General features: G+C 42.1%; 1 protein-coding gene across 4 annotated transcripts in view; it reads left to right on the forward strand.

The window, feature by feature from the left end:
* Positions 1 to 27,831, forward strand: part of DNAI1 (dynein, axonemal, intermediate chain 1) — a 161,263-nt gene that overhangs the window by 22,114 nt on the left and 111,318 nt on the right. For all 4 annotated transcript variants that reach the window (XM_014952436.1, XM_014952438.1, XM_014952439.1 and 1 more), the window contains 6 exons: positions 596 to 754; positions 2,538 to 2,597; positions 4,983 to 5,120; positions 14,763 to 14,847; positions 15,546 to 15,663; positions 18,150 to 18,193. In XM_014952436.1, the coding sequence (XP_014807922.1) occupies positions 596 to 754; positions 2,538 to 2,597; positions 4,983 to 5,120; positions 14,763 to 14,847; positions 15,546 to 15,663; positions 18,150 to 18,193 (604 nt within the window). The remainder of the gene's footprint in view (positions 1 to 595; positions 755 to 2,537; positions 2,598 to 4,982; positions 5,121 to 14,762; positions 14,848 to 15,545; positions 15,664 to 18,149; positions 18,194 to 27,831) is intronic.

Raw genomic sequence — 27,831 nt, forward strand, 5'->3', positions numbered from 1 at the left:
ACTGCATACGATTTACATGAGCCCACCTTTCAAGCCTGTCCAGGTTCCTCTGGATGGCATCCCTTCCCTCCAGCTCTCATGATGTATGTCATGATACAGTGTAATTTGCTGCGATCTGGAATCTTCCTGGACAGCAAGTCCATTCCTGAAAGAGAAATTGGTGGAAAACAAAATGTGGAGAGGTGAAAGCAGCAGGCATAACTACATAAAATAAGCAGTGGCCTGATTTAAAGGCCTAGCAATGAAATGTCTAGCAAGACGATGAAAACATGGGGTAGTGGGACTCTAACACAGTCTTCTAGATCCTGAGTCCTTTTTATCAAAGGCAGTGATGCTGTATTATCTCATTCATGTCAGGTTTTGTTTTAAAGTAACTTCAGTTCCTGTTTTTCCATATTTCCATTTCAATACTATTCCAGAACCATCTTACTCTGATTGCTGCAAGTCTGCTAATTTCCATCTTAAATGTTGAATCTTCAATTACAGTCTCCTTCACCAAGCAGCAGAAATCCAGCAGTCTAAGAAGTGATTCTGAAGAAAGAAAGAGATGTCTGGTTCTTTCAGTGTTGGAGTCAGTGCTTTTACTTTCTTGCAGGCTGCAGGAGAGAAAGAGGCAAAGGAGGCAGGAGCAGCAGAGGTAGCTGAGGCAGATGAGGCAGAAGAGCCTCCTCCCCTGAGAATGAAAGAGCAGAAGCTTGCAAACCAGTTCAACTTCATTGAGAGAGCTACAAGGACTCTCGACAACCCTTTGAGGGTAAGCTGCTATTTCCTTTGGTGACTTGGAGGATCTTTGCTTTAGGAGGGCATGTGGATCTTCTGTGTGTCATATCCTGTGGTCTCTGTAGATACTATTGGGAGAAAAAAACAGTGGTTTACTATGGTAAAACGTTTGGGGTGATGAAAGTGGTGGCAGAAATATTTCAGCCTCATGCACTCTTGAACAGCCCACAAGAAGGTTTGGTGCTACTGTAAATCCTTAAACCTCTGCTTGGATATAACATTTTTCTCTTCTATTTTCTCATCTGAAAAAGTACAGAACAATGGTTAGGGTAGTAGCTGAGAGCTTGGAATCCATGAATTCAATTTTCTTTTACCACAGAGTCCCCTTATGGCTTGTACTTCAATTCTTACCCATAGAGCGGGGATTTAAGTGCCCCTATATTAAAAGGATAAAGATATTTACCCTTCTGTTAAGCGCAGGTATTAACAGACCCATGTAAGTATGACAAATCTTTCCTGCTCCTACGTGGTACATCTTCATCCCACTCTGTGCATGCACTTTCCAAATCCGTACAGACCCAAGACCATACATTCCTTCCCTAAACTTTTTTATGAGCCTGCAGCCATTCTCAGTGAGTGTGTGTCATGGGGCCTCCTTACTGAGCGGTATCAGTGATGCTGGCCCCCAGTTGAATGCACAAAAAGGTGCATTCTAATTGGAGATACAAGTTTCAGATGGAAAATTCTCTTGTTTCCTTGCTGCCCTGGAACCAGAGTATATACAGCCTCCCCAGAGAGCCTGCTGCTGTCTTGAAGCCATTATACATAAAGTGAGATGCCTTTACATCTCACAGATTGAGAGAGATGTAGGAGTTATTGTGTTGTTGGAGCTACTGTGTCCTAGAAGGAATACCATCTCTGCTTACTCGTAGAGACAGAGGATCTCAGGAGAGTTTATTCAACAGTGGTTTACTGCAGTCTGAGCTGAGATTCTGTGTTTTCCAGACAGAGAGCCACAGAATTTGTTATTTCTCTGTCCCCAGATCTGCATATTCTCTTCCCATTGATTTCAATAGGAGAGGCTTGTGTCCTTCTGTGTGATTCTGCCTTTGAAAGCAGAATATAGACCTTAAATAGCTGTGAAGTATACAGTGTTCTGTACAGGATGTGTGATTTCCACCTCTGAGACTGCTTCTTTCAGAGGTCAGTAAAATGCTACAGGCAGCTCCTTAAAAATGTCCTGACACAACAGTTTTTTGAAAGAAAATGCTGTTCTATGAAATGCAAGTTTCACAGAAATATATTCTTTTATTTCAGAATGTTGATGTAGGGGTGATAAAGACATTATTTCAGTAACATCAAATGAATTGTTTGTAGGTTATAATTTTGTTCAACTCTTTTGTCTTGACTGCTGCACCCAAGTGTGTTTTTAATATATAAGTGAAAACTTTTCACAGTTGGTAGGAAATTGTAACTGATCCCACAACTGGTAGCAGAATGTTTCAAACAATAGTGGTGAAACAAACCACTCCAACTCCTTCAAAATGAAATTCTGAAATTAAATATTTGAAGTATGTTGGAAAAAATCAGAAGGTCCTCTGAAACTTCTTTTGGTCCACAAGAAAATCTATTTGTAGTTGCTTGATCACTGATAATGTTTGTGCAGTGCTCTGGGAATCATTTGGATGTTGAATTAATCTTAGGATAATATTATTCTCATTATCTGCTATGAGAAGGCTGTTTCCACAGCTGGACTATGTCACTACAAAGAGTTTCAATGGAAAGATTACACTTCTTTGTGCTTTTTCTTTATTCAGGATAGAGCATGTCAACCGGAGCCTACACCTTGTAAAGATTTCTCAGCCACTGCTAACCAGGTATATCCTGTTTACTTTTAAAGGGTTTTTTTAGTATATTTAGGAAACTGAGAAAGGAAAAAAAAAAAAAGCTACGTTTGCATTCCTTGCAGTGGAATGAACTCCAATACTTTGGCTTTGATCTCTGGCTTAAATCTGAAAGCAAGCTACTGTGGCCCTTGTTTCCACCTTAATGGGTGAACTTACTAATGGTTTATATTTCTAAGTTTAAGTGTCTTTGTTTAGCTGCTTTTAATTGATCTACTGCTTACCAACCACCCTGGCCAGTATACTTTAGAGAGTCTTAAACAAGTGGAAGTGGGGTAGTCACGGTGTGAGAGTGGTTCTGGACTCAGCAAGAAGTGGGCTGCAGCAGGAACAGGGACACAGCTGCAGTTGCCTCTTGAAGGCACTGACTCCTCTGGGGACCTGGCTGTCTTTGAGGTAGGGACTGTCCTGTTGGTGAAGGTGTTCCGTCACTGTGTGGTGGGTGGGCTGGTTATTTAGAAGGAGCTATAATCCAGCATTCAGTACCTAGTCAGCTGAAGGACACCTCCATCAGCTGGTCCCATCAGAGGCAGGTTCCATGGGGTCTCAAAAGACAGGAACAAAAGGAATAAGCACTTAGGACACGTCTGCATGCTACCTCCACTTTGAGCACTGTGTTTAAGAGAGTGGAGACCTCTGAGGATTTTGTACAGCTGGGAATTTGGAAGGGTTCATAGATTTTTTGGGAGCATTGTTAAGAATTTGATACATGCAGCATTGTGTTTTTTAATTTGTCTAAGGTTAGCTGTATGCAAAGGGAAGTTTCTAAACCCTGAAGCTGAACTCAATGAGAAGTACAGCATAAGGAACGTGGAATGCCCATTTTAAGCCTATTGCAGTACACTTAGCTCTTCTTCGTGATGAAGGATTGTTGCACAATTGTTACACAGTATTTTCTCCATCTCTTAAAAATGTAAAAAAATATATTTTGTAGGACATTTTACACATGAAATACGCTATAGCTTTCTTTGGAAAGGGAATCCAGACAATTATGCTGATTGATTCTCACAAATGTTTTACAAAATGTATTTGTGTTTGTCACTGTTTAAACAAGCATTGTTTCAAACCAGTGTACCAAACTGGTACTGAAAATACTGTTTGGTTATCAGTGTACCACAGGAACACTGGGCAGAAAGTGTAAGGTAATGGCAGCAACTTAAAAAATGTGATTATGGGAAAGCAATAGGAAGGGGAGTGAAGGTATTTCTGTCAAGCTGAAAACTGCAACCCATTCTGTTCCTGAACTTGAAATCAGAGAGTAATTGGCTTGAGATCTTCTCTCCACCCAGCTGTGCTTTTCTTTCATTTTTTCTGACAGTGACATGACCTGAGAGTTAGAGAGAACGGAGATATTGAAGATAATCAGGCTATTGCTAATATTTAACATAAAATATTTGAAAACTAAGAGGAAAAGATTTCCCGTGTTTTCCTTTTATTCTGTTGCAAATTTGAGGGGATGTAAAATGATATTTTAACATACCCTCTTTTTTTCTCAAGTCTTTTTTGTTCTTGTCTTTCCCTATGCTCATGATTTCTTCTTCCAATATTTTCTGTTCTGCTCCTTCTCCTACGCTTCTCATCACATCTTCTTTGCCCTTTCTCTGATGTTTGGAATATCTTTCCACCTCATTTCCGCCTGCAAATTTACAACACAATGCAGATTTTTGCTAAAAGTTTCTGCTGCCTTCCTTTATTCCAGTGTTCTATATTTTGTGTTCGAATCATACTGCGTCTCCTAAGCTGATGTGTCAGAATTAGATTGCCTTTTGTTTTGTTCTAAAAGTAATATACCTGCTTCAGATACAGTATTAGCACTCCAATAGTAGTGAATAATTCTTAAGTAGAAAAATTACTTTTGATTCTACCATAATAAGGCATTCCTGGCATGTGGCATAGCAGAAGATATGAGACTGCTCTCAGTTTCCATTTGATCATATGCTGTGGAGTTGGAGTCCAAGATTTAAATTGCGTTAAGCAGCTACAATTTAATTTTCCAACACCACACGACAAATGTCATAAAGCAGATGTTTAATGCATGTTTCCTATTAAACACTGGTAAATTAGCCAAATAGAAAGTCCTACAAAAAAGATATGGAGCCAAAGCACCAAAAGAGTGTTGTGGGAAGGAAATTGTTAAGAATGCAATAACGTGTTCTTGCAAAATAAGACATGCCCCATCAAGCTTTAAAAATCCTGGGCTTCATACTTCACTTTTTGTGCAATAGGCCATCTGTCTTCAGCTAATTCCAGTGGCAGTGTTACTGTTGTCAGGACTATCACATTTTTATGATGGTGTAGATGACTGTTTTCTGGAGTATAATCAAGTCCTGATAAAACTTGCCTCCATCTGTCCCTCAGTGGAAGATCTATGATGCCTATGAGGAGGAGCTTCAGAAAATGGAAAGGTCAAAAGAGAAAGAAAAACCAAAAGCTCAGATAGCAAAGAAAGAAGAGGATAAGAAGAAGGGAATAAAGTTAACCTCTCTGGATTTACAGGTATATTTCAAAATGGTGGAAGAAGCACACTCAGAGTGGTGGTGGATGCATCCGTAACACAAGTCAGGTGAAACTTAGCAAGTCATGCTGACTGTGTAGCTAGTTGTCTCAGTAAGTAACAACCATAAGAAATACAAAAACTAGTTTTTGCTAGGAACTGTATCATATTTCCAAAACAGGATTTCAATTTTGCAGTACTTTTTATGGAAATGCAAAACAGTGTGAAGCCATAATCTTGTCTTTGAACCTGATTTCCAAGTGAGATTTATGGCTTTCTTTTTTGTTCATTGTCATGTTTGAGTCGCATTTTTAATTAGCATGTGAAGGATAAAAGAATGAAATAAATAGTAACACTGTGTGACTTTACAAAGAATTCTAAGTGATGCAGAGGTTTTAGGTACAATCTTCCAATTTGAAAGGTAAAGAAATCATAGAATCATAGAATCCTTTGGGTTGGAAGGGACCTTTAAAGGCCATCTAGTTCCAACTGCCCCTGCGATGAGCAGGGACATCTTCAACTAGATCTGGTTGCTCAGAGCCCTGTCTGACCTGACCTTGAATGTTTCCAGGGATGGGGAATCTACAACTTCTCTGGGCAACCTGTGCCAGTTTTTCACCACCCTCATGGTAAAAACTGTCTTTCTTGTATCTAGTCTGAATCTACCCTCTCTTTATTTAAAACTATTTTTATTATTTTAATGATAAGTTATAGAAATTGAATTTATATATTTTCTCATTATATACATATAAAAGGTATAATATATAATTTATATAAAAGTTAGTAATAGTTATAATCGAAGCCTATATACTTAAAATTTAATAAAGATTCTGGGAGTCTTGACCTAATTTTCAGGGGGTCTTCGATGCATCGTTTATTCATTTAGTTGGAAAATGACAGAAGTATGACAGAAGTATCTCTCAGTGTTTAAAGTCCTGTCCATGGTCAGTAATTAAACAGCATGATGATACCTCAGTGGTGAGGTGTGAGGTGGTGAAGTGATCATCCCAAGAGGACCATAGCCACTCTGAGTCCTATGGAATAGCAGAGTGAATGGCAAGGGCTGCTGTACTGGAGTAACCTCTATTAGTCTGGCTTCTCAAAGTAGCAGGTATCATAACTCCTGCCAGGCTCCAAGCTGCTGTTGTGATCTTGCTGTGAAGGTGATACTGGCTTCTAATGCAGGCTGCTTCATCAGGAGCAGCCGAGGAATGCCTACCAGGGATGCCATAGTCCATTACCATAAAGTGACAATATCCCCATCTTAAAAATGTCATCCCACTTTAAGCACTGAGAATGCCATACAGCAACCCTGAAATATTTTTTTCATGTTCCAGAATGTTTTCAAGTGGTTCAGGAAGTTTCTATGAGGGTTTAACAGTTTGATATATACAGAATTGTGAGTGGTAGTTTCCCCCCTCAGTCTAAATTAAACTATTTAGAAGGTGAACTGAAATAATTTTTATAATGACTGGAGGAAAATGCAATGAGAACTATAATACAGAAACATGGAAGTCAATTCTTAGCTTGCCCCTATAGATCTATGTCAAGATAACTCACATAGAACTATGTAGTACAAGCTGCTGGCTCCTGAAACTGGCTTTAGCATTTTCATGCCGTGTGACTGGTTCAGCTGCCAAGGATTTGGCTGGTTTGGCTACCCCAGCAGCAGGACTGCCATCAAAACCCTTGTAGTATAAACAGACCAGGAACATGTTCTGAGATGTTTCTTCCTGTGAATTGTGCCATCGTAACTCAGACTCCTTTCTAAAACTACTAAGCCTTTCACTTGAGTACATTTTGGAGAATGAAGCCTGAAGTCAATGATACAATTATGGGATAGTCTGCTAAAAGCTGAAAATAAAAATGAAATAAAAATTCTACCAATGAAACTATATTGTAAAAAACATGCTGCGTGCTCCACTGACAACAGTGGGAAGCTGAAATCCAGGCACCCTTGATCCTTTCCTTTGTTGCTTTGCTTTTCACTCTTAGCACTTTCCAGGGGGATTGCAGGGAAGTCAGAAAGTCAGTACACTGAAACAGCGAAATGGAAAGCTTCTTTATTCAGAACCAGTCTGCCAAATTGAGATCCCCTCTGAGCCTGGCAGGTCAGCTTCAAGTATATAAAAAACGTGGTGAATTTTCTGGTTATTAACTGGAAACACGCAACCTGAAGTAATCCAAGGCTAGAATCAGAGTTATAACAGGTATTGCATCTCGTCATGTGTAGGTCTTTAGAAATTAAAGATTGATGACATCAGTGTCTGTACCTCGGGTCTCAATTCAGTAAATGGAGAAGTTTTTCGCAGAGCTTCGAACTAGTGGGATACATACTTTGGACTACATGTGGTAGCTGAAACAGAACTTTTCCAGCTAAACACTTTCTGAGGACATCCTGCCTTCAAGCATTGCTGAGGGGGAACTCTGGAATGTTAAGCAGGAGATGTGGCTGATCTGGATCAAGGATAAAATGGCTAGAAGCAGCAATTGATTTTCACCACTATTTCCATCAGGCTAGATACTAGGAAGAAAAAGACTGTGATAGGTACTGACATAGCATTAGATTCAACCCAAAGGGAAGAAGAGGAGAAAATGAGTGAATATTACTGGAGATGGGTCTTTGACAGAAGGTCTTGCTGTGGTAGGAGATCATGAAAGAGAAGATCCAAGAACTACAGCTGCAGGTGGAGATGATGATAGGGGTCAGACAAGGATTTGAAAACATAATGGATGAAACGAAAGAGCAAAAAGTACTGGTACTGAATAAGAGGCCAGGAGAACATATGACTGGGAGAGGAAGAACATGTTCCATGGAAGAATGTGGCTAAAGACAGGCACGAGACAAGAAGAGATGAGATGAGAAAAGAGCCTTGACAGTGGAGTAGAACATCCTCACTGGGCAAAAAAGAAGTAGAATGAAGCCGTGCACTGCACTGAAAAATTAGGAGAAGAAGCAAGGAACGTGTGATTTGACAAAGCAGAAGAGAGAGGCAGTCAACATAAAAAGGAATGGAGGTAACTAGTGATTCCAACAGAAGGAAAGATGAGAATGATATAAAGAAGGATACAAGTAATGAAAGACATAATGACAGAAAGTATTTGACTAGAGACTGTGATGAGGGGCTCTTGGAAATCTCTCAATATGTCCATCACTCAAACGGATCTAGAGAGAAGAGGATGTGCTACATCCAAGAGCAGAGATACAACATTTGAAACTTTTCCTCAGTTTTCAATAGAGGCAGCAAACAGAACAGGGAGAACACAGAATACCAAAGAGGAATGACATGGATTTTTCTGAGCTGAAAATAGTTGGAAACAGAACTAGGCAGAAACGTATCTGCTTGTCCTGTTCTTACTGTTCCTGAGCCATCTGTTTATGGCTCTGATTACAGCGAGGATCCTGGCCCCGAGATACTCTTGGTCTGATCTGGTATGACCCTCCTCATGTTGTTGCCTAAGTGAAGAAATGGCAGTGTCTGAGATAGAAGCAAAATGCAGAAAGCTTAATGCAGCTAAGTTAATGCAAGCTAGCAATAGTGCCTTTGGGAAATGATTAGATAAACCAGAAAAGTTGTTATTAGTACAAATTGGGAGGGACCAGTGGAGAGGAAGACTGTATTTTGGACTATTAAAAAGATATTTGATAAGATGAGGGAACGACATGGAGAAACATGAGTGTATTGGTGAGTTTTGAAATGGCTGTGAGAAGATAAGTACATTGCTGTGGTCTATTCTGTGAGGGATAGCAGAGAAATACTATTCCTGTTATGCAAGGTGGGGTGATAGCTTATCTTGAGTAGTACAGGGATACATGATTTTGATCACCCCTTTTCAGAGATGATAGATTACAAATCTGCATAGGTGTGGAAACAAAGATAGGAAATGAAAAGCTTGAGTGCAAGAGGAAACTTTAAAAATCTTAGCATATTTACGTGGTAATGCAAAGTTAGAGAGGGAGTCTGAGGTAGATAACATAGAGGGAGAAGGATTACTAAGGCAGAGGATAGCACCAATAGAAATGCAGATGGATATGAACCAGTGAGGAATATGTCAAAGCTGGAAGTTACTGCGCTGGAAAAGTCTCTAGTCTCCTCTGAAGCAAAAGCAGTTGAATAGTTTCTCTATTCAAAGAAAATTTATATTTAACAGAGAAACATGCATTCCTGCCTGGATCATGTGAGGTGCTATAGCATTACTCCTTTCTGAGATACGCCCAGTGAGATCTCCCAGACCAAAGCTCGTAATTATCATTTGGAAGCTCTTGGATGACCACAGTTATTTTTGAATCAACAGCTGAAATCTGAATGCAACTAACCTTCACATCATTGTTCACCTGTTCATGGTCATCCTTAGGAGTGGATGAGTTGTTACTCACTCCCTTGTTTTCGATGTGCTATTTACAGCATATTGGAATTAAAAGTGAACAGTGAAAATGAAGAGATGAGTACAATTCTGGAAATGTATAACTACTTGACAAGATTCAACCTAGGGACTTTATTTGGGATTTGCAGTGGGTGTTTGTAGTGCATGGAAGTGTTGACTGCTTTTTTCTTTGCAAGCCAGGAGTTCTTCCAGTCACAGTATATATATTGCCAGATGTATAGGTACTTACAACACTGGCTTTAGGGTGGGGTTTGTTTTCTGGATATGCAGTTTTACACCAGCAGATGCCTTTTTTCATGTTTCAGTTTACTGGAGTTATACATTGCAACTGGCCAGCTGCTGAGATGCAAATGTGAAGCAATTACTGCTAATGAATAGTAGAGCAAGACCAAGACATTTATTTTCAAAGTACTAGCCCATTATCCATCTTCCATATGATTCAATTAATTTTATTGCTGTTCTAAAAATAATTTATGCACAGAAATAACCTACATAAATTTGTTAGCTGATGAGCTCTCATTACATTTGGCTAGCTAGCCCAGAGTGGGCCTACACCAAAAGAATGAGGTAGAAACAGATCTTTTAAAAAAAAAGATAAATTACCCCTATCACTTCCATTGAAGATTTATTTCAGTAACATATAGAATAAATCAAACCTGAAATAGGACAGAATCCAATGAGAAAATAACTTACTCTGATCCATTTTAATGCCAAAAAAATGTAGTTATACATGGCTGCATAGCTAACAGCGTAACTACCTAACAGTAAAGCTGACTTAAAGCTCTTTCAATTAATCTGGAGGGTTTTCTGCACTGGAGGAAAAATTCCATTAAATAATACATTGTTTCTGCATTTATAGTGTGTGTCTTTTGTTTAAAGCATACTTTCTAGTGACCAAAAAGAAAACAGAATTGTAGAATCATAGAATGGTTTGGGTTGGAAGGAACCTTACATACCATCTCATTCCAACCTTCCACTAGATGAGGTTCATCAAAGCCCCATCCAGCCTGGACTTTAACAGTTCCAGGATAGGGCATTCATAACTTCTCTGGGCAACCTGTTCAGTGTCTCACCACCCTCATAGTAGAGAATTTCTTCCTAATATCTAATCTAAATCTAATCTCTTTCAGTTTAAAACCATTAGCCCATGTCCTATTGCTATACTTCCTGATAAAGGGTCTCTCCCCATCTCTTCTGTAGGCCCCCTTCAGGTACTGGGAGGCTGCAAAAAAGTCTCTCCAGAGCCATCTCTTCTACAGGGTGAACAACCACAACTCTCTCAGCCTGTCTTCATAGGAGAGATGTTCCAGCCCTCTGATCATTTTCGTGGCCATTCTCTTGACCTGCTTGAGATGGTCCATGTCTTTTTTATGCTGGGAGTCCTAGAGCTGAACCGCAGTACTCCAGGTAGGGTCTTACAAGAATGGAGTAGAGGAGCTGAATCACCTCCCTTGACCTGCTGGCCACACTTCTTTTGATGGGCCCCAGGGTACAATTGGGTGTCTGGGCTGTGAGTGCACATTTCTGGCTCATATTTTTTATCCATCAACACACCCAAGTCCTTCTCCACAGGACTGCTCTCAATCCATTCACTGCCCAGCCTGTTTCCGTGTTTGGGATTGGACCGACCCAGGTGCAGGACCTTGCATTTTGCCTTGCTGAACCTCACAAGGTTCACACAAACCCACTTCTGAATCCTGTCCAGGTCCCTCTGCATGGCATCAACCACACCACTCAGCTTGGTGTCATCATAGATGAGCAGGACGTAGCAGTCAACTTTGAGAACAAATAAAGCAAGCCTTATCTTCAGATCTTCAGTCCAAAATTATATCTCAGATTGGAAATTCAAAATGCTTGCAGTGCAAGTTTCCTTGTATGTGTTTGAGAACAAAAGCTGTCATCTTGCTCATGTCTGTAGGGTACAGAATTGCTGTTCTTCCCCGGCTCCTTCCAGTAGCAGGTGTGTGTTAGAACAGAAGAAAATTTTTTTGCCTGCATAGTTGGTGAATTGAAGCTAACACACCAGATGAACCAGAAGGTCTGCAGGGTATCAGTTTTTTATACCTCATAGCTATGACTTTTTACAAAAAGTGTTTATTGTGTTTCTCTTTTTTTTAATCAAATTTTAAGCTTTTCAACATTTAACCTTTGTCAATTAAGCTAAGTCAGAGCAATATGCTGGTGGCAACCAATGACATTTTTACAGTCATGATGCCAATATTACTGGACAAGTGTTAGCAAAGGTAAATTTTTTAGTAGGTGTTTTAGAGGGAGTCATGTCTTATTATGGCAGAAACAATAACAGCAACTGAAAGTCAAAAGAGAGAAAACCCAGGAATCGAGAGCGTTGATTTCTACTTGAGAAGCTCCTTCCAGTAGCAGGTGTGTGTTAGAACAGAAGAAAATTTTTTTGCCTGCATAGTTGGTGAATTGAAGCTAACACACCAGATGAACCAGAAGGTCTCCAGGGTATCAGTTTTTTATACCTCATAGCTATGACTTTTACAATGTTGGATACAAAAAGTGTTTATTGTGTTTCTCTTTTTTTTAATCAAATTTTAAGCTTTTCAACATTTAACCTTTGTCAATTAAGCTAAGTCAGAGCAATATGCTGGTGGCAACCAATGACATTTTTACAGTCATGATGCCAATATTACTGGACAAGTGTTAGCAAAGGTAAATTTTTTAGTAGGTGTTTTAGAGGGAGTCATGTCTTATTATGGCAGAAACAATAACAGCAACTGAAAGTCAAAAGAGAGAAAACCCAGGAATCGAGAGCGTTGATTTCTACTTGAGATGTTTAAAGCATCCGCTTTGTCTCCCTCTTTAATTTCTTGTAATACATATGAATTCCTAATGTCTAGGGAATGTCATACTGTGTTAAAATTTGAAAACATCTTTTCCTGCATTTTCTTGAATTCAGAACATGACAGCAAATTCTCTGTACTGTTCTCAAGAAGTCCTCCCACAGACTCAAAGAAAACCTGAAGATGATGAGAGAGGCCACAATGGTTCAAATCAAAGCTCTAACCACAAATGAGTGTGGAAGGAGGGGTAAGAACACAGCGAGAGTATCTCCTAGTCCCAGGTATTCTTCCAGCCTTCAACCATTTTCAGCTGTTTCCCAAGTTTGATGTTCTTTTGCACACAGATGGAAGTACTTGTTCAGTCTCCCTTGAACCCACGTACAATTCTTGCATCTACAACACCATTTGACAAAGTGGTGCATAGAAGTGTCATCCTTCTGAAAGAGTGACCTCCATTTGTTTATTTTGAACTTGACTTCCAATAGTTGCACTTAACACCCCTACTTTTTGTATCAGAAGAGAAAGCGATCAGTCAGTCCACGTCCATTTTCTCTGGGCCATTTAGGATTTTACAGACCTGTCTCATGTCTTCCCAAGCCATCTCTTCTCCAGACTGGAAAGTGCCAGCCTACTCAATTTTTCCTGGTACAGAAACCATTCTAGACTTGGACCATCCTTGCTACCCTTCTCTGAACTTGGTTTCAAGTTCTACTTTATCCTTTCTGAGATGAGACAAGATGATTTCTCAGTTTACTAAAGGAGTAGGCAAACTCTGGATTTAGAAAAAGTGTTGCAGATTATTGAATTTCCTTTTTTTTTTTTCTCCTTTATCTTGGCATCTCTATGTAGTCCTTTGAGTTTTATCCTCTTTGAATCAAGACTCTCAGTTTCTCTGGAGTCTGTGCAGAGCCCCGGAAAGAAGCAGAGGACTGGGACGCATGTAATCTGAAATCATATTCTTGGTTCTGATTGTGACTGTGTTGCTGTACTTTTGGGAAATCATCTTACTTTTTTGGTTTTTTTTTTCATGTTCAGGGCACTCTCTGAGCCGTGTCAAGGATGACAAGTTTCTTTTCAGCGTCATCACAGTGGAGGAAATCATGTTGTGCGGGCAGCCATCAGTCCCTAGCAGGGGTTTGGAGATGAAAGGCTCTGTAAAAGTGGTAGTAGATGGAGATTCAGGTCTTTGGAGCAGCATGCTCTCAGAGCACTTTGCATATGCCTTGGCATTCTCACACCACTGGACAGAGCTGTGCTAGCATCACCCTCATGGCCCAGCACAGTCTGGGGAATTTTAAGCCCTATCCTTCTAGTTGCTGCCACACAGGCTTCTTGTCCTGCTTGGATTTTGCTAATGACTGCACATACACAAAGGACAGAGAGCACACACACACAAAAAAGTAGTTAGGAATAGAGTTTAGTAAGAAGATGGTTGTAAGACTTGATGGTTGTGCATGGGGCTCTGCCAGGCAAGAATACCAACCAGCCAACTGCTGACAGTCAAACAGACCCCATTTTGCTCTCTTTTCTGCTTTTGTCCATGCTGCTTCTTCCCCCATCCACCTGGATTGCTCCCCTTCTCCACCCTTGTCTCCTTCCATATCAAGAGCCTGCCTCTAATTAAGTTTTCCCCTTGGTCACATTTTTGCTGTTATTTCTGGTTTACTTTCCTAGCCAATGTTAGCCTCACATGATATCACTGATACAAGTACCTGGGGACTGCTGGCCTTGCAAGATGCCACTCCCCAAAAGGTTTCCAATACTTGCATAGCTGTAGGTGTATCTACATACCTTCCCATATGCAGGCTTGCCCACTTGTGCTGCTCCCTTAGCAGGAGGATGGGATTTTCCACAGTATCAAAACAGTTTCCACAAGAACTGGACAGCAAATGGCCCTTTGTATGTTGGTTATATACTGTATGAGCTTATGGATCTGTGAATGCATCAAGTTGGAATTACCCAGTGATTGACTGAAGAACTCCAAAATCCTGCGATCTTTACTTAGCACATCAGACCTTAAAGCTCTCCAGGTAGAGATGAGAGGATGTTTATACATGATCAGGCATCTATGATTTCATTGCTGAAGCTAATCAGGTGAGATGGGGAGGGATCATGTGTGTGCCTTTAGCTCATCCCATCATGGGGTAGCTTGAATGCATTAAAGAAGGCAAGACTCTTAACTCCCTTCACAGGTAAGTACCTTTCAGTTGAGCTAAATCATGAGCAAACACTGAAGTTACTGCAACTCAGCTGTGTTTGGCATCTTGCTAGACTTATAACAAAGTCATTGCCTTAATTCAAGTGCCCTAATCATTAGGTGCTCGTGTGAGGAGCACCTAATTATCCTGTATTCAAGGTGAAAGGACTCCAGTTTTTCAGTCACTCAAGGTCTGATAGACTTGTAAACAGAGAGGAAATACATTTTTGCTTCCTTATTTTTCTTTTCAACAGAGTGATGATATAACCAAGATCTCAAAGGTTGCTAAAATCATGGAGCGGATGGTGAATCAGAACATATTTGATGACATCGCACAAGGTACAGCCCTGATGGGAGATGTTTCTAACTCAAGCCAGATGTCCTGCTCTGAGTGGCCACAGCCCTAGCTAGGATAGGATAGGATAGGATAGGATAGGGAAACTGCTAAAATGAGCAGGGCTTGGAACCTGCTGGCTCACACAATGCAAACAGTTCATCAGACTGGGAACACAAAGGGCACGCCACATCCACCTTGTTCAGACCTGGCTGGGGACAGCAGGTCTGGTCAGCATTGCCTTCCCTGCAGCACTTCCCTCCCTCAGCAGATACTTCCCTCCTGGATGCACTGGTGGCCACTGCCCTTGACAAACAGCTCTCTACTGGTGTACAAGTCCTAGTCATGGTGACATACTCAGTCTCAAGGTTATTTTCCAAGGATTTTCCTGTCTCTGCTCAGCTCCCTTCTGAAAGGCCACATTTAGCTCTGGGAGGTCACTCCTTGCTCCAGGCTTCTGCTTTCTTGTTCATTCTTTGTCTGCTTTTAGATTTAGGTATTTTATTTTTTTTGTGTGTGTGAGGACTTGGTGCTTGATAAAATGCATTTACAGGGCTTAGGTGCTGCTTTGGAATTGAGACTTAAGGACTAAGACAGGCTGTGAGAATAGTAGAGTGTTTTTTAAAGCTTCCCCGGAACTACGCTGTGCTGATTTATTTCTGATTTATACACTGGGACCTTTTCCTTGATTTTGTGTGTTTAGATTTTAAATATTTTGAGGATGCCTCGGATGAATACAGAGACCAGCAAGGAACCCTTCTCCCACTCTGGAAGTTCCAGTACGAGAAAACCAAGAGGCTTGCAGTTACTGCCATCTCCTGGTACGTCTGTCTGTTACAGACTCAGTCGGCTGTTCCGCAGGGAACTGGAGTTATTCGGATGTCGTGGTTACAATGGCTCCTGGGTTTCTCTGGGAAACACTGTTTTGAATAATTACAGTCAGCTGCTTTGGCAGCACCTAGGCATGCAAAGCACTTTGTGTAAGGCTGAGTGTGCCAGGCTCTGTGTGGCACCAGGAGTGGGGTGAGCAGAGCAAAGGAGAGTCCCTATCCAGAAAGCTGGGGTAGATGCGTCGTGTCTTTGGGTAATGTGCTGTAGCAATGAATCCTGCAAAGCCTGGGGGAGGAGAAGGGTTAGCAACTATATTTTTGGTAAGTATTAACACAGCAGAATTAAAGCAGCAGAAAGGGAAATGCAAACATTGCATGTATCAGACAGGTAGTGCCATAGCCTGTAAGATGCTGAGGCACTGATACCCGGCAAGATCTTTATGCTTGGTACATATTCAGTTGCTGACCAGGAAATGGTGGTATTTGTGTACTGGGATTTTACACAGTTCACTTTAGTAGGCGTTTGCCCTGCAGTCCACTTCTGAATATTTATTCCCAGTGAGTCCAGACCAATCACTGATACTTTTCAATCAAGTCTCTTTTTCTGAGATCATAGAATCATAGAATGGTTCGGGTTGGAAGGGACCTCAAAGATCATCAAGTTCCAACCCCCCTGCCATGGGCTGGGACACCTCCCACCAGACCAGGTTGCTCAAAGCCCCATCCAGCCTGGCCTTGAACACCTCCAGGGATGGGGAATCCACAACTTCTCTGGGCAACCTGTTCCAGTGTCTCACCGCCCTCACAGGAAAGAATTTCTCTCTGGTGTCTAAGCTAAATCTCCCCTCTTCCAATTTGAAACCTTTTCCCCTTGTCCTGTTACTACGCTTCCTGATGTTATCACCATGTCTATTTCCATGTGAAAAACCACTCATCACCAACATGAGTGAGTCCTTTCACTTTCTAATTTGCTTGATCCTCCCCGGAAGTGGCTTGGTTCACACACTGAGCATGAGACGTGCATGAGACATACATAATCAGCTCCTGCCTCATGCCCCCTGAACAAGCCCTCCTCTCTCTTGTTTGTGGGGCAGTGTGAACACATCTGTGTCTTGCCAAAGAGGATCTATGCAGAGGCAGAGCAAGATTGCAGTCTTCTGTCCTTTCAAGCCACTGCAGTAATTATACTTCAATAGAATATCAAAGATACAATTGTGTGAGAATTAAAAAGTAACAGTAAAATGAGATGTAAAATTGAACATAAGAGGTTCCACTCAAATATGAGAAAAAACTGCTTCACAGTGAGGGTGACAGAGCCCTGGAACAGGCTGCCCAGGGGGGTTGTGGAGTCCCCTTCTTTGGAGATTTTCAAGACCCGCCTGGATGCTCCTGAGTAACATGCTCTGACAAGCTCTAGGCAATCCTGCTTTAGCAGGGGAGTTGGACTAGATGATCTCTATGGTCCCTTCCAACTCTAAAAATTCAGTGAAATCCAGTGAAATTGGGTGGTTGGGTAAGAAGGCATCTTTTACAGGTAGTTTGTGCTGCTATTATTCTTGTCTCCAGTAAATGATAACAGAAAGGTGGCCCTGAAATTGGAAGAATGACTCCAAGCTGCCTTATATAACAAGCTTTTCTAATTTATATTTTATTCTCACAACATTAGCAGTGATGGTACGTTGAGTGGGTAGAGCAAGAGCATCAGAATGCCTTGGTATTAGCCCAACTGGAAAAGGAGAAATGAAAAGAGAAGTTATTTTATTTTATCAATTCATAAAAGCAAGTCAGAGAAAACACTCATTAGATAATTTTTATATATATTCATTTCACAGAATTGCTATCTGCTGGTTGTGCTATGTGAGCTCAGGGACTTTAGAAGGCATAGTAGATGGCTGATTGCTCATAGTCAGTATGCCTCAGCAAATATGCTGTTCACCAACCAGGTCAAAAGGGAATTTCCCTTCCTGGTCTGTGGGAATGATCATGAATTCACAAACTGATAGCTGTCTTTTGAAGCATGCCTCATTATTTAATAACAGGTAGGGAAAGTAAGCTTATTGGGTATTATTCTGTTGTGGTTTAGAAACTTCTTTATTCTTGCCCCTAAAAGATGGAAATTAACACATTCCTGCCTTTTTCCTTTCCTGAAAGACCTCATTTTTAACAGCAAACTTTCCATGATTATGAAATGGATAAGCCAAGACGTACTGGAGATTGACATTGTGTCTGTCTGCGCCCTTTTTATCCTTTTCATCTACTGCTGTGGTCTTCTGATGTTCTGTTTTTTTATGCATCTAGAGTCTGGAAGAATTACTCATACATCAACTTTACTAGTATATATGTTCGAAGGGTCAAGCCCTCAGACTGTATGCAGTCCTGTGAGAATGGATTCTGATACTGATGTGTGAAACTATGCATTTGTGTGGAACTATATGGTTAATAATAAATGCAATCTCACATATATTTTCTCATTACAGGAATCCAAAGTACAAGGACCTATTTGCAGTGGGATATGGCTCTTGTAAGTAACAAATGCAAAAGAATCATTGAGAGATTTAAGATATTAAACAGGTGCATTGAGATCAAATCATATAATACTCTGGGGCATGGATTGCATCTCGTAGCAAGAACTCACTTAACTTCAAAGCAGTAAATTGAGATTTAACTCAAGATAGGGATTAGGCCTTTACATTCCATGACATAAACATTCAGAAATGCATAAGCACAGGCAGCATTATCCAGGGCTTTTGGTTTATGACAGTGCTGACTCTCCCTTCGGTCAAGGACTTGCCTCTAGAAGCACCACTTAATCCTTTTTGTCTTACTTGATGGGCTCTGATTTCTCTTTCCCCGCCTTTCTAATTAATGAACGACCAGAGATGTTATGTTTTGCCAGAAGCTAATAATGAGAGACTTCTCTAAGTGTAAACTCACTGCATTCTTGTTAGGAGACACTTTCCAAGGGTCTCTCAGAGGATAAGCTCTTCATTAGGGCACATCAGGCTTGGATATTGTGAAAAGGCACTTTCCCTGCTCTAGTGTCTGGGATTGGATATGGGATAATTTTGAGAAGCAATGAACATAAGGGTCAGGGGTTGTTTGTGTATTACTCCATGTTAATCTCTATCCGGTATTACTGCTCTCATGTTCAGGAAATGGAGAAGAATTCTAACAGGTTGATGTTTCCTTACCTTTTTTTCTTGTTTTGCTGTGTGCATTACATCTATCTGCTCAGTTTATATACTCCTTTTTTTAACTACATGGGAATCTGTATCAGCAACCTTACATTTCCTTCTGTTCAGAATCACTTGCTGCTTACAGAGACACTGACTGCTGTATTCTGTATTCTTGTCTTCACATTACTCGTGTCTAGATGGGATATTAATGTCACTGTGAATAAACATTCTCTCTTCCATTCTCTGACTCTCTTCTACTTTCTAGCTCTACCTGAAGTGCTGATTATCATGAACAGCTTCTTAGGGACAGGACAGCATTCTGGTACTTCCCCGCAAGGACCACTGCTTCCCAAGGAAATTCCGAAAGGGAAGTGACCAGTTGTGAGACAAGTTTTCCTGGGGTCTTTCTCACCCAGGTGCTGTTGTCTCCTCAATTTTATCTTCTCAGCAGCCTACTCAATAAACTTTTCAGGTCCCCTGAAAGTGTGTCTGGGACTAGCCAGGAGTCTACTCTTCTCCACTGTTAGTAGCTGCTGTAGAGTCACATTACTGGCATTCTCATCTCGTGAGCAGCGGCCTTAAAGCCCCAGCTTTACATCAGATAGATGGATGTTAACTAACGAGGGAATACAGATGAATGACTGAAATTCCAAACAACTTTACGTTTCCATTGGCTTTTACTCAGAGCTTATGAAGATCACAGCAGTACCCCACCTGCACACCTCCAGGGCATCAGCTCCTTGCAAAGATGCCCCCAAGGTCTTACCATTAACTCTGACACAGAGCAGAGAGGGGTTGAGAAAAGAACAGTATCTTGCTGCAAGACGAGGACAGAGTAGGTTTGTGAGAAGAACTAGGTGTTTTGACCCAGTCAATCTCCCCACTGTCTCTAGCAGGAGAGTTGCCCTTTTTCTCAGAGTAGTTGTATTTTAATTATTTAAGTAAAAGCTGACTCTTCTTTAAGGCACTAATAATTCTCAATCTGGCTTGAAATAAAGATTAGTCATGGTGCTACAGGTAACCAAAGGTTGAGAATTGCAGATAGCATGATTAGACACTAAACTTTTTACCCTAAATACCCCAACCGTAGGAATTCTTTGTGGAGAACAGAGAGTGAGAGAGCCAAAGAGAGGACCTTACCAGCATCTACATCTTTGCCCAACAGCCATTTCAGTTAATCTATATGTGCTTGAAAATTACACGTGGACATCTTTGCTAGTATGCTTTGTACTGAAAAAGTTAGAATCTGTTGTGAATACTCTGAACTTCCAAGGCAAGTAATTTAGTATTTATTTCAAGGGAACACCTTTTTTGAATGAATGCTGAAGGCTTTCAGCTGTTATAAAAAGGCAATGAAATTCATTGTTGAGAAATACAGTGGATATGTGATAAAAAGCTCAGCACTGGGCTTCAAGGAGATTGCTGTTATTCAGGAAAGTTATGCAAGTAGGTGTTTCTTCTCAAATACTTCATAATCCTTAGCAATAGTCAAAAAGACAAAGCAAAAATTGGTGGGAATCACTATGAAAGAAGAATAAAACAAAACTTCTGGTTACAGTGGAAACAAAATAGAAAACAACATAAAGTGACAGTAGGAACAACAATAGAAAACTAAAAAGAGAACAAAATAAGATCCATGATAAACTGGCATCTTGATTACTTCGGAGTTCTGGCTGTGAACTCTGAAGAAGTGTTAAGCTGTGGAAGGATTGGAAAAGGTCCAGAACAGGGCAGAAAGGATGAACAGAAATATATATAATGACTTGTGGTTAGAGAGCGTAGACAATCTAGGACTATTATAATGACTAGGGAGAGGGACTCGGTATGGGTCTGTAGACTCATGAGTGGCTGGGAGAAAGTGAAAAGGGGTCAAATGTTCATTATTACCCATATAACACAAGAATGAGGAGACCTTATGAAATTACTGTGTAGCAGGACTAAGACAAATTTAAAACAGAATAATACAATACATAATGAAATTGTGGAACCTTTCTTTCTTCCTTTGTGGTCTGGAGGACAGAGATAGACACAGATTCAAAAGAGGTTAGATGAATTCATGGAGAGTTGGTTTGCTGTTGGAAGGACAAACCATCCAATTCTGTAAGTTTGTAACTACAAATTGCTAGAAACTCTGAGTATGTACAGGGTGATAGACCTATATTTGCTGAGGTTCTTATGGTATTTAAGCACTTGCTACTCAGTACTGTTGGAGATAAGGTACTTGGTTACAGGGACCTTTGGTGTGGTCTCAAGTAGTCGTTCATATGTATTTCTCTGTGAAATGAATGAAATGAAACCAGATGGGTTGTCTTCATTTATACTGGTAAGAATTGCGTTCTGCTTGCAATATTGTAGCATTACATTTTCCTCTCAAAATGACATTTTACTCTTGAAGTTCATTCCATCTGAGTCCTGGAAATGTTCCTGTTAGTTTGCCAAGAAGCCTAAATTGGCCTGACAATCTCTGTAATTCAGCAGGCAGCAGGTCGTCTAAAGAGAAGATTAGGATCAGCTTCCGAAAAAGAAAGTGTGTTGAGAAGTTCTTAGGATATTCCTTGCCTTGCACATCACCAAAAAATATGTCTGTACTCCCTGTGCTCGGAGAGTGTAGGAATTGGGCAGCGCCTTCTCACTGTCCTGCCACCTAGGCTCAGGAGAAGAGATAGAAGCTCAGGGATGGTAGCCCTGTTGGAAACTTAGTCTGTTCAGTTATTCTAACTTGGTACACTAAGCAAGACCCAAATTAGTGGTTTCTGGGTTGTGCAGAAGTATTTGGATTTTGTGTTAGTTCTGCCGTTGTGCCAAGGGCAACGCATAGATGCAGAGGAAGGCAGGCCTTAAGTGAGTGGCTTGCCATCTGGGTAGGCAAGGAATCCAGAAGACTTCTTACCCCATTGTTACAGCAGACACAGAGGACATAGTTTATCTCAGCCAGCTGTAGCCAGATAACATCTAGAAACTGAGTCTCTGCCCTAAGCTTCCCCTTTAGCAGTGAGAGATGAACACATCCAGAGGCCATCCATTCTGCTGTAAGCCTGGTGTCCAAGAGAGGAGCTTAAGTAGCTTTCTGGAAGGGGTGGTCTCTCCCTGTGGACTGTAGAGCGAGCCTCAGCAAAGCATCTAGCTTAAATACCTGTTTCTTAGATGGCAAATGTGAGGAGAGATGAAACCTGCCAGAAAAAATAGTCCTGGAGTAACACAGGAGCTGGGGTAGAGCCAGGGGCAGAACCCAGTTCTTTGGATCTGTGTTGGCCGTAATGACATCACCAGTCTTTTGTGCAGCATGCATTTGGGAGCACTGCCAAGACACAAATAATACATTTGTTCTATTGCCCAAAGTATACTTTTTGAAACAAAAGGTCCCTTGTTTACTGAGTGTCCATTTCACTCCAGTGTGGCAAGTTCTTTACAAAGAGGGCCCTAGCTTCTCCCTTGCTTTTGTATCCCATTTCTGGACTTTTCCCCAGTGATTCATTTGGATGAGGATTCTGATGCTAATGGCGTTTCCTTGGCTTGAGATGGTCTCTTCTGAACAAGGAAATATTGTCATCGTAATTTGCAATTCAGGATCTGTGCTTCTTGGCTGGAATTAATTTTTATTCCCATCAGGAGGAGCTGTCTTTCTGTTTTTGTTTTTGCATAAATGAGGTGGCTGGGCTGCTGGCTAGACTGACAGCCTGCAGTGCAGGGTTCAAAGAGGCTGTGATGGGTGTTGGGCTTGTGTTCTGCCTTGCTGATGGGAGCACCACAAACACAAGCTCAGGTCTTAGCAATCACCTCAGTTCATGTTCCAGAAGCAAGTATGCCTCTGACAGCCTTCAGAAATGACTTTTTATGTGCAGCTACATCTGCCAGCACACAAGTTGAGTAGGGAAAAACAATATTTGTATGGCAAATGTATATTATCCTACGGTTTCTTGGCACTCAGTGGATGTAACTTGCCAGTCACAAGGATGGGTGAGGAGTACGGACTCACACCCAAAGCACTGGCAATCTGAGGTATCTGGCAAAAGTATCTACTCAGCTCTTCACAGTCCTGGGTCTGAAAAGGGGCCTCATGTAGACAGAAGTAGACTGTGTAATGATGCTATACTTCTCTATTTTTCTTGTGTAACATCAGCATGAGCAATTCTAGTACCAGGGTCCTTGTACTGGTGTGACTGTATCCAAAGTAAGAGTTGTTATGGCTCTGTGACTGAACTAGATTGGTGTAAAATCTGGGCCAGAGCTTTCACAGAGATGAGCTGGTATGTAGTAGATGTCCTGGGGCTCCCTGGTGCTGAGGAGTCATGGCTGAACACTGAGACCATGGGCCAGCTCTTATTGTACTGTCCTACCTCATAAGGTCAGGTAAACACTGAATGAACATGGACGGTCTTTTATTTACTGCCCTTCACTGCTGCGTCTGATGGATGGTCATTGCAATAACAATATTCCTGAACGGGGCACACTCAGGGTGCTTCAGAGAGAACAGGGAGAGGACCAAATGAGCCAGGTGGTGATAACAGCAAGGTACTGCAGCTTTCTGCTCACCTCTGTGCTTTGTAGGCATTGCTTGCCCTGCTGGAGGTCTCATCCATCAGCAGTTCTGCCGCTCTTCAAGTCGATTAAATCTGTTTATCCTCAGTGCTCCAAGATCACTTAGTTCTAAAGGATGAAGTAGAGTTGCTCAAGGAGCTAGCTCCTCAAGAACAGCAAGAAACATTCTCTCGAGGAAGGGTAGTGAAAACAAGATAGCAAGATGAATGTCAAATAAGGTTAGCGGGGTCAAGCAACATACTTCTCTTACGTTACAGGCAGCTTCTTAGCAAGGATGTGATCCTGAACAGACAACTGAAAGGAGAATTCATTACTACACACCAACTGTTGATGAGAATTTGAAGAATCAAGCATTTAAATAAAGATTAGAATAACAAAAATGACTGGTAACAAAACTAGCTCACTTCAAGAGGGGAAAAGTCATCCTTCTGGGACTGGGAGAGAATGTTTGAAGTTGTGCCGTTTTACTCTCCCTCTTTCTGTGCAAGAAGCCTGGGCCCCCTGTGTCTAGAAAGCAAACAGTGGAAAAGATAATCAATAGAGAATTCCCAATCCATTATTCCATCCAAAAATTTAATGACAATTAAGATCAGCTCTTGCACACCACATGTGCATGTGCACAGCACGTTCCAAGCCCCAAAGACTTCTGCTAGGTCAAACACTTTATTTTGTAGCAAAATATTTCTCTGCCAGATATGAATTTGAGAGGCACAAATATGAAATCTTACAATCATAGAATGGTTTGGGTTGGAAGGAACCTTAAAAATCATTGGATTCCAATCCCCTGCCATGGGCAGGGAGTCCTCCCACTAGGCCAGGTTGCTCAAAGCCCCATCCAGCCTCGTCTTGAACACTTCCAGGGATGGGGCATCCACAGCTTCTCTGGGCAACCTGTTCCAGTGTCTCACCACCCTCACAGTAAAGAATTTATTCCTAATATCTAATCTAAGTCTCCCCTCTTTCAGTTTAAAACTGTTACCCCTCATCCTTTCACTGGATTCCCTGATAAAGGGTCCCTCCCCAGCTTTCCTGTAGGCCCTCCTAAGTTCTGGAAGGCTGTTAGAAAGTTTCCCTGGAGCCTTCTCTTCTCCTGGTTGAACAACACCAACTCTCTCAGCCTGTCTTCATAGGAGAGGTGCTCCAGCCCCCTGATCATCTTCTGTGGACTTTCTCTTGTCAGGTATGATTTGCCCTTAGTGAAGCCATCAGTGATTGGCTGTCACCAGTCACCTCCTTATTTTCCATGTACCTAGGAGCATTTGCTCCATGATCTTGCCGGGCACAGAGGTGAGACTGACTGGCCTGTGGTTTCCTGAATCTTCCTGTTTTCCCTTTTTAAAAATGAGGGCTATGTTTTCCATTTTCCAGTTAGTGGGAACTTCACCAATGTGCCACAACTTTCTAAATATGGTAGATACTGGCTTAGCAACTTCATCTAACTCAGGACCAAGATCAGGATGCATCTCATCAGGTCCCATGGACTTGACAGTGATTGGCTGTCACCAGTCACCTCCTTATTTTCCATGTACCTAGGAGCATTTGCTCCATGATCTTGCCGGGCACAGAGGTGAGACTGACTGGCCTGTGGTTTCCTGAATCTTCCTGTTTTCCCTTTTTAAAAATGAGGGCTATGTTTTCCATTTTCCAGTTAGTGGGAACTTCACCAATGTGCCACAACTTTCTAAATATGGTAGATACTGGCTTAGCAACTTCATCTAACTCAGGACCAAGATCAGGATGCATCTCATCAGGTCCCATGGACTTGAGGAGACAGAGGTTCCTCAGACTATCTTGAACCTGATCTTCATAGAATCATCGAATCATAGAATTTCCCAGGACCTAGGAGCATTTGCTCCATGATCTTGCCGGGCACAGAGGTGAGACTGACTGGCCTGTGGTTTCCTGAATCTTCCTGTTTTCCCTTTTTAAAAATGAGGGCTATGTTTTCCATTTTCCAGTTAGTGGGAACTTCACCAATGTGCCACAACTTTCTAAATATGGTAGATACTGGCTTAGCAACTTCATCTAACTCAGGACCAAGATCAGGATGCATCTCATCAGGTCCCATGGACTTGAGGAGACAGAGGTTCCTCAGACTATCTTGAACCTGATCTTCATAGAATCATCGAATCATAGAATTTCCCAGGCCGGAAGGGACCTCCAAGAGTCATCTAGTCCGACCTCCCCGCAGTCAGCAGGGACACCCCCAACTAGACCAGGTTGCTCAGGGCCTCATCGAGCCTCTCCTTGAATACCTCCAGGGATGGGGCCTCAACCACCTCCCTGGGCAACCTGTTCCAGTGCTCCACTACCCTCACAGTAAAGAACCCCCTCCTAATCTCCAATCTGAATCTGTTCCCCTCCAGCTTAAAGCCATTGCCCCTCGTCCTGTCACTACAGGCCTTTCTAAACAGGTTCTCCCCAGCCTTCCTGTAGGCTCCCTTCAGGTACTGGAAGGCTGCTATTAGGTCCCCCCGGAGCCTCCTCTTCTCCATGCTGAACAACCCCAGCTCCCTCAGCCTGTCCTCGTAGCAGAGGTGCTCCATCCCCCTGATCATCCTTGTGGCCCTCCTCTGGACCCTCTCCATCAGGTCCATGTCCTTCTTATATTGAGGGCTCCAGACCTGCACACAATACTCCAGGTGAGGTCTCACCAGAGCAAAGTAGCAGAATCACCTCTCTGGACCTGCTGGCAACGCTTCTTTTGATGCAGCCCAGGATGGGATTGGCCTTCTGGGCTGCAGCTGCACACTGCCTGCTCATGTCCAGCTTCTCGTCCACCAGAACCCCCAAGTCCCTTTCCTCAGGGCTGCTTTCCAAATCTTCTCCTATGGTGTGCAGTACTTCATTCTGCCAGTCTCTGCCTTTGGGTTCTGTGAATTGGGCGGTGTGGCCAGAGCACTTGCTGGTGAAGGTGGAGGTTAAAATGTTGTTGAGTACTTTGGCCTTCTCTATGCTGGTTGTAGCTAAGTCTCCTGTTTCACTCATTAAGTGGATACAGTTTCTTTCATCTTCCTTTCTTGTCCTATGTACCTGAAGAAACCCTTCTTGTTATTTGTTGGGTCACTAGCCAAGTTCAGCTCCAGCTGTGTCTTGAATTTCTTGATCCCCTCCTTGCACTCTCAGGCCATATCCCTATAATCTCCCCGAGATGTATATCCCTGCCTCCACTGCCTGTGCATTTTGGTTTTGTGTTTTAGTTTGGCTAACACATTTTCACTTAGCCAGGCTTGCCTCCTGCTTTCCCTGCCCGACTTCTTGCACATCAGGATTGAGAGGTTTTGCGCACTAAAAAAAATGTCTTTAAATATTCTCTCACAGAATCACAGAATCGTCATAGTTGGAAAGGACCTCTGAGATCACCGAGTCCAACCATACACACACAAAAAACCCGACCTTACAACCTTGGCCACTAGAGCATGCCACTAGATCATGCCCTGAAGTGCCACATCTACATATTTCTTAAATACCTCCAGGGATGGTGACTCAGCCACCTCCCTGGGCAGGCTGTTCCAGTACCTGACCTGACCACCCTCTCAGTAAAGTAATTCTTCCTAGTATCTAATCTAAACCTCCCCTGCCGCAACTTCAGACCATTTCCTCTGCTCCTGTCATTACTCACTTTGGAGAAGAGGCCAACACCCACCTCTCTACAACCTCCTTTCAGGTAGTTGTAGAGAGCAGCGAAGTCTCCCCTCAGCCTCCTCTTCTCCAAACTAAACATGCCCAGTTCCCTCAGCCTCTCCTCATATGACTTGTTCTCTAGACCCTTCACCAGCTTGGTAGCTCTCCTCTGGACATGTTTCTGTGTCTCTGAGGCCATTTTCCCAAGGGGTCACATCCACTGGCATCTTAAGCAGTCAAAAGTTTGCCATTTCTGAACTTTAGTGTCCTGACTGTACATGTTATCCTCCTCCCCATACCTCTCAAGATTGAAAATTCTACCAGGTAATGATAGCTGCAGCCCAGGCTACCTCCAATCTTGACCTCTCCAATAACTTCTTCCACACTAGTGAACTAGGTCCAGCAGTGTCTCTCCTCTGGTTGGGCTCTCTGTCACCTGTGCCAGGATGTCTCCTTAACACACTCTAGTATTTTCCTGATGCTTGCAGTTCACTGTGTTATTTTTCCAGCAGATGTCTGGGTGAGGATCGTGGCCTGAGAGCCCTCTCCTGACAGGAGAGGTCAAGGTACCCAGTATCCAGCTTCTTCCAAGGGAAGGAAAAATCATTAGGCACTCTGTACCCTGGGTGCCCTGATGATTTCCTAGAGTGGTTCTCACCTCATGATGCTATAGAGAGACACTGAAACATTAAAGTCTTGGCAATCTGAGTTAGGGAGGATACTCTCTGACACAATATAGGATGGTGAGTCTGTAAGCAAGATAATTCTGCCAGGCATCAGAAGGGACTTACTGTATCACTGAAGAATAGTGCCCTGCCCT

This window comes from Calidris pugnax, unplaced genomic scaffold (genome assembly GCF_001431845.1).
Source record: "Calidris pugnax isolate Ruff unplaced genomic scaffold, ASM143184v1 scaffold220, whole genome shotgun sequence".
Taxonomy (NCBI): Eukaryota; Metazoa; Chordata; class Aves; order Charadriiformes; family Scolopacidae; genus Calidris; species Calidris pugnax.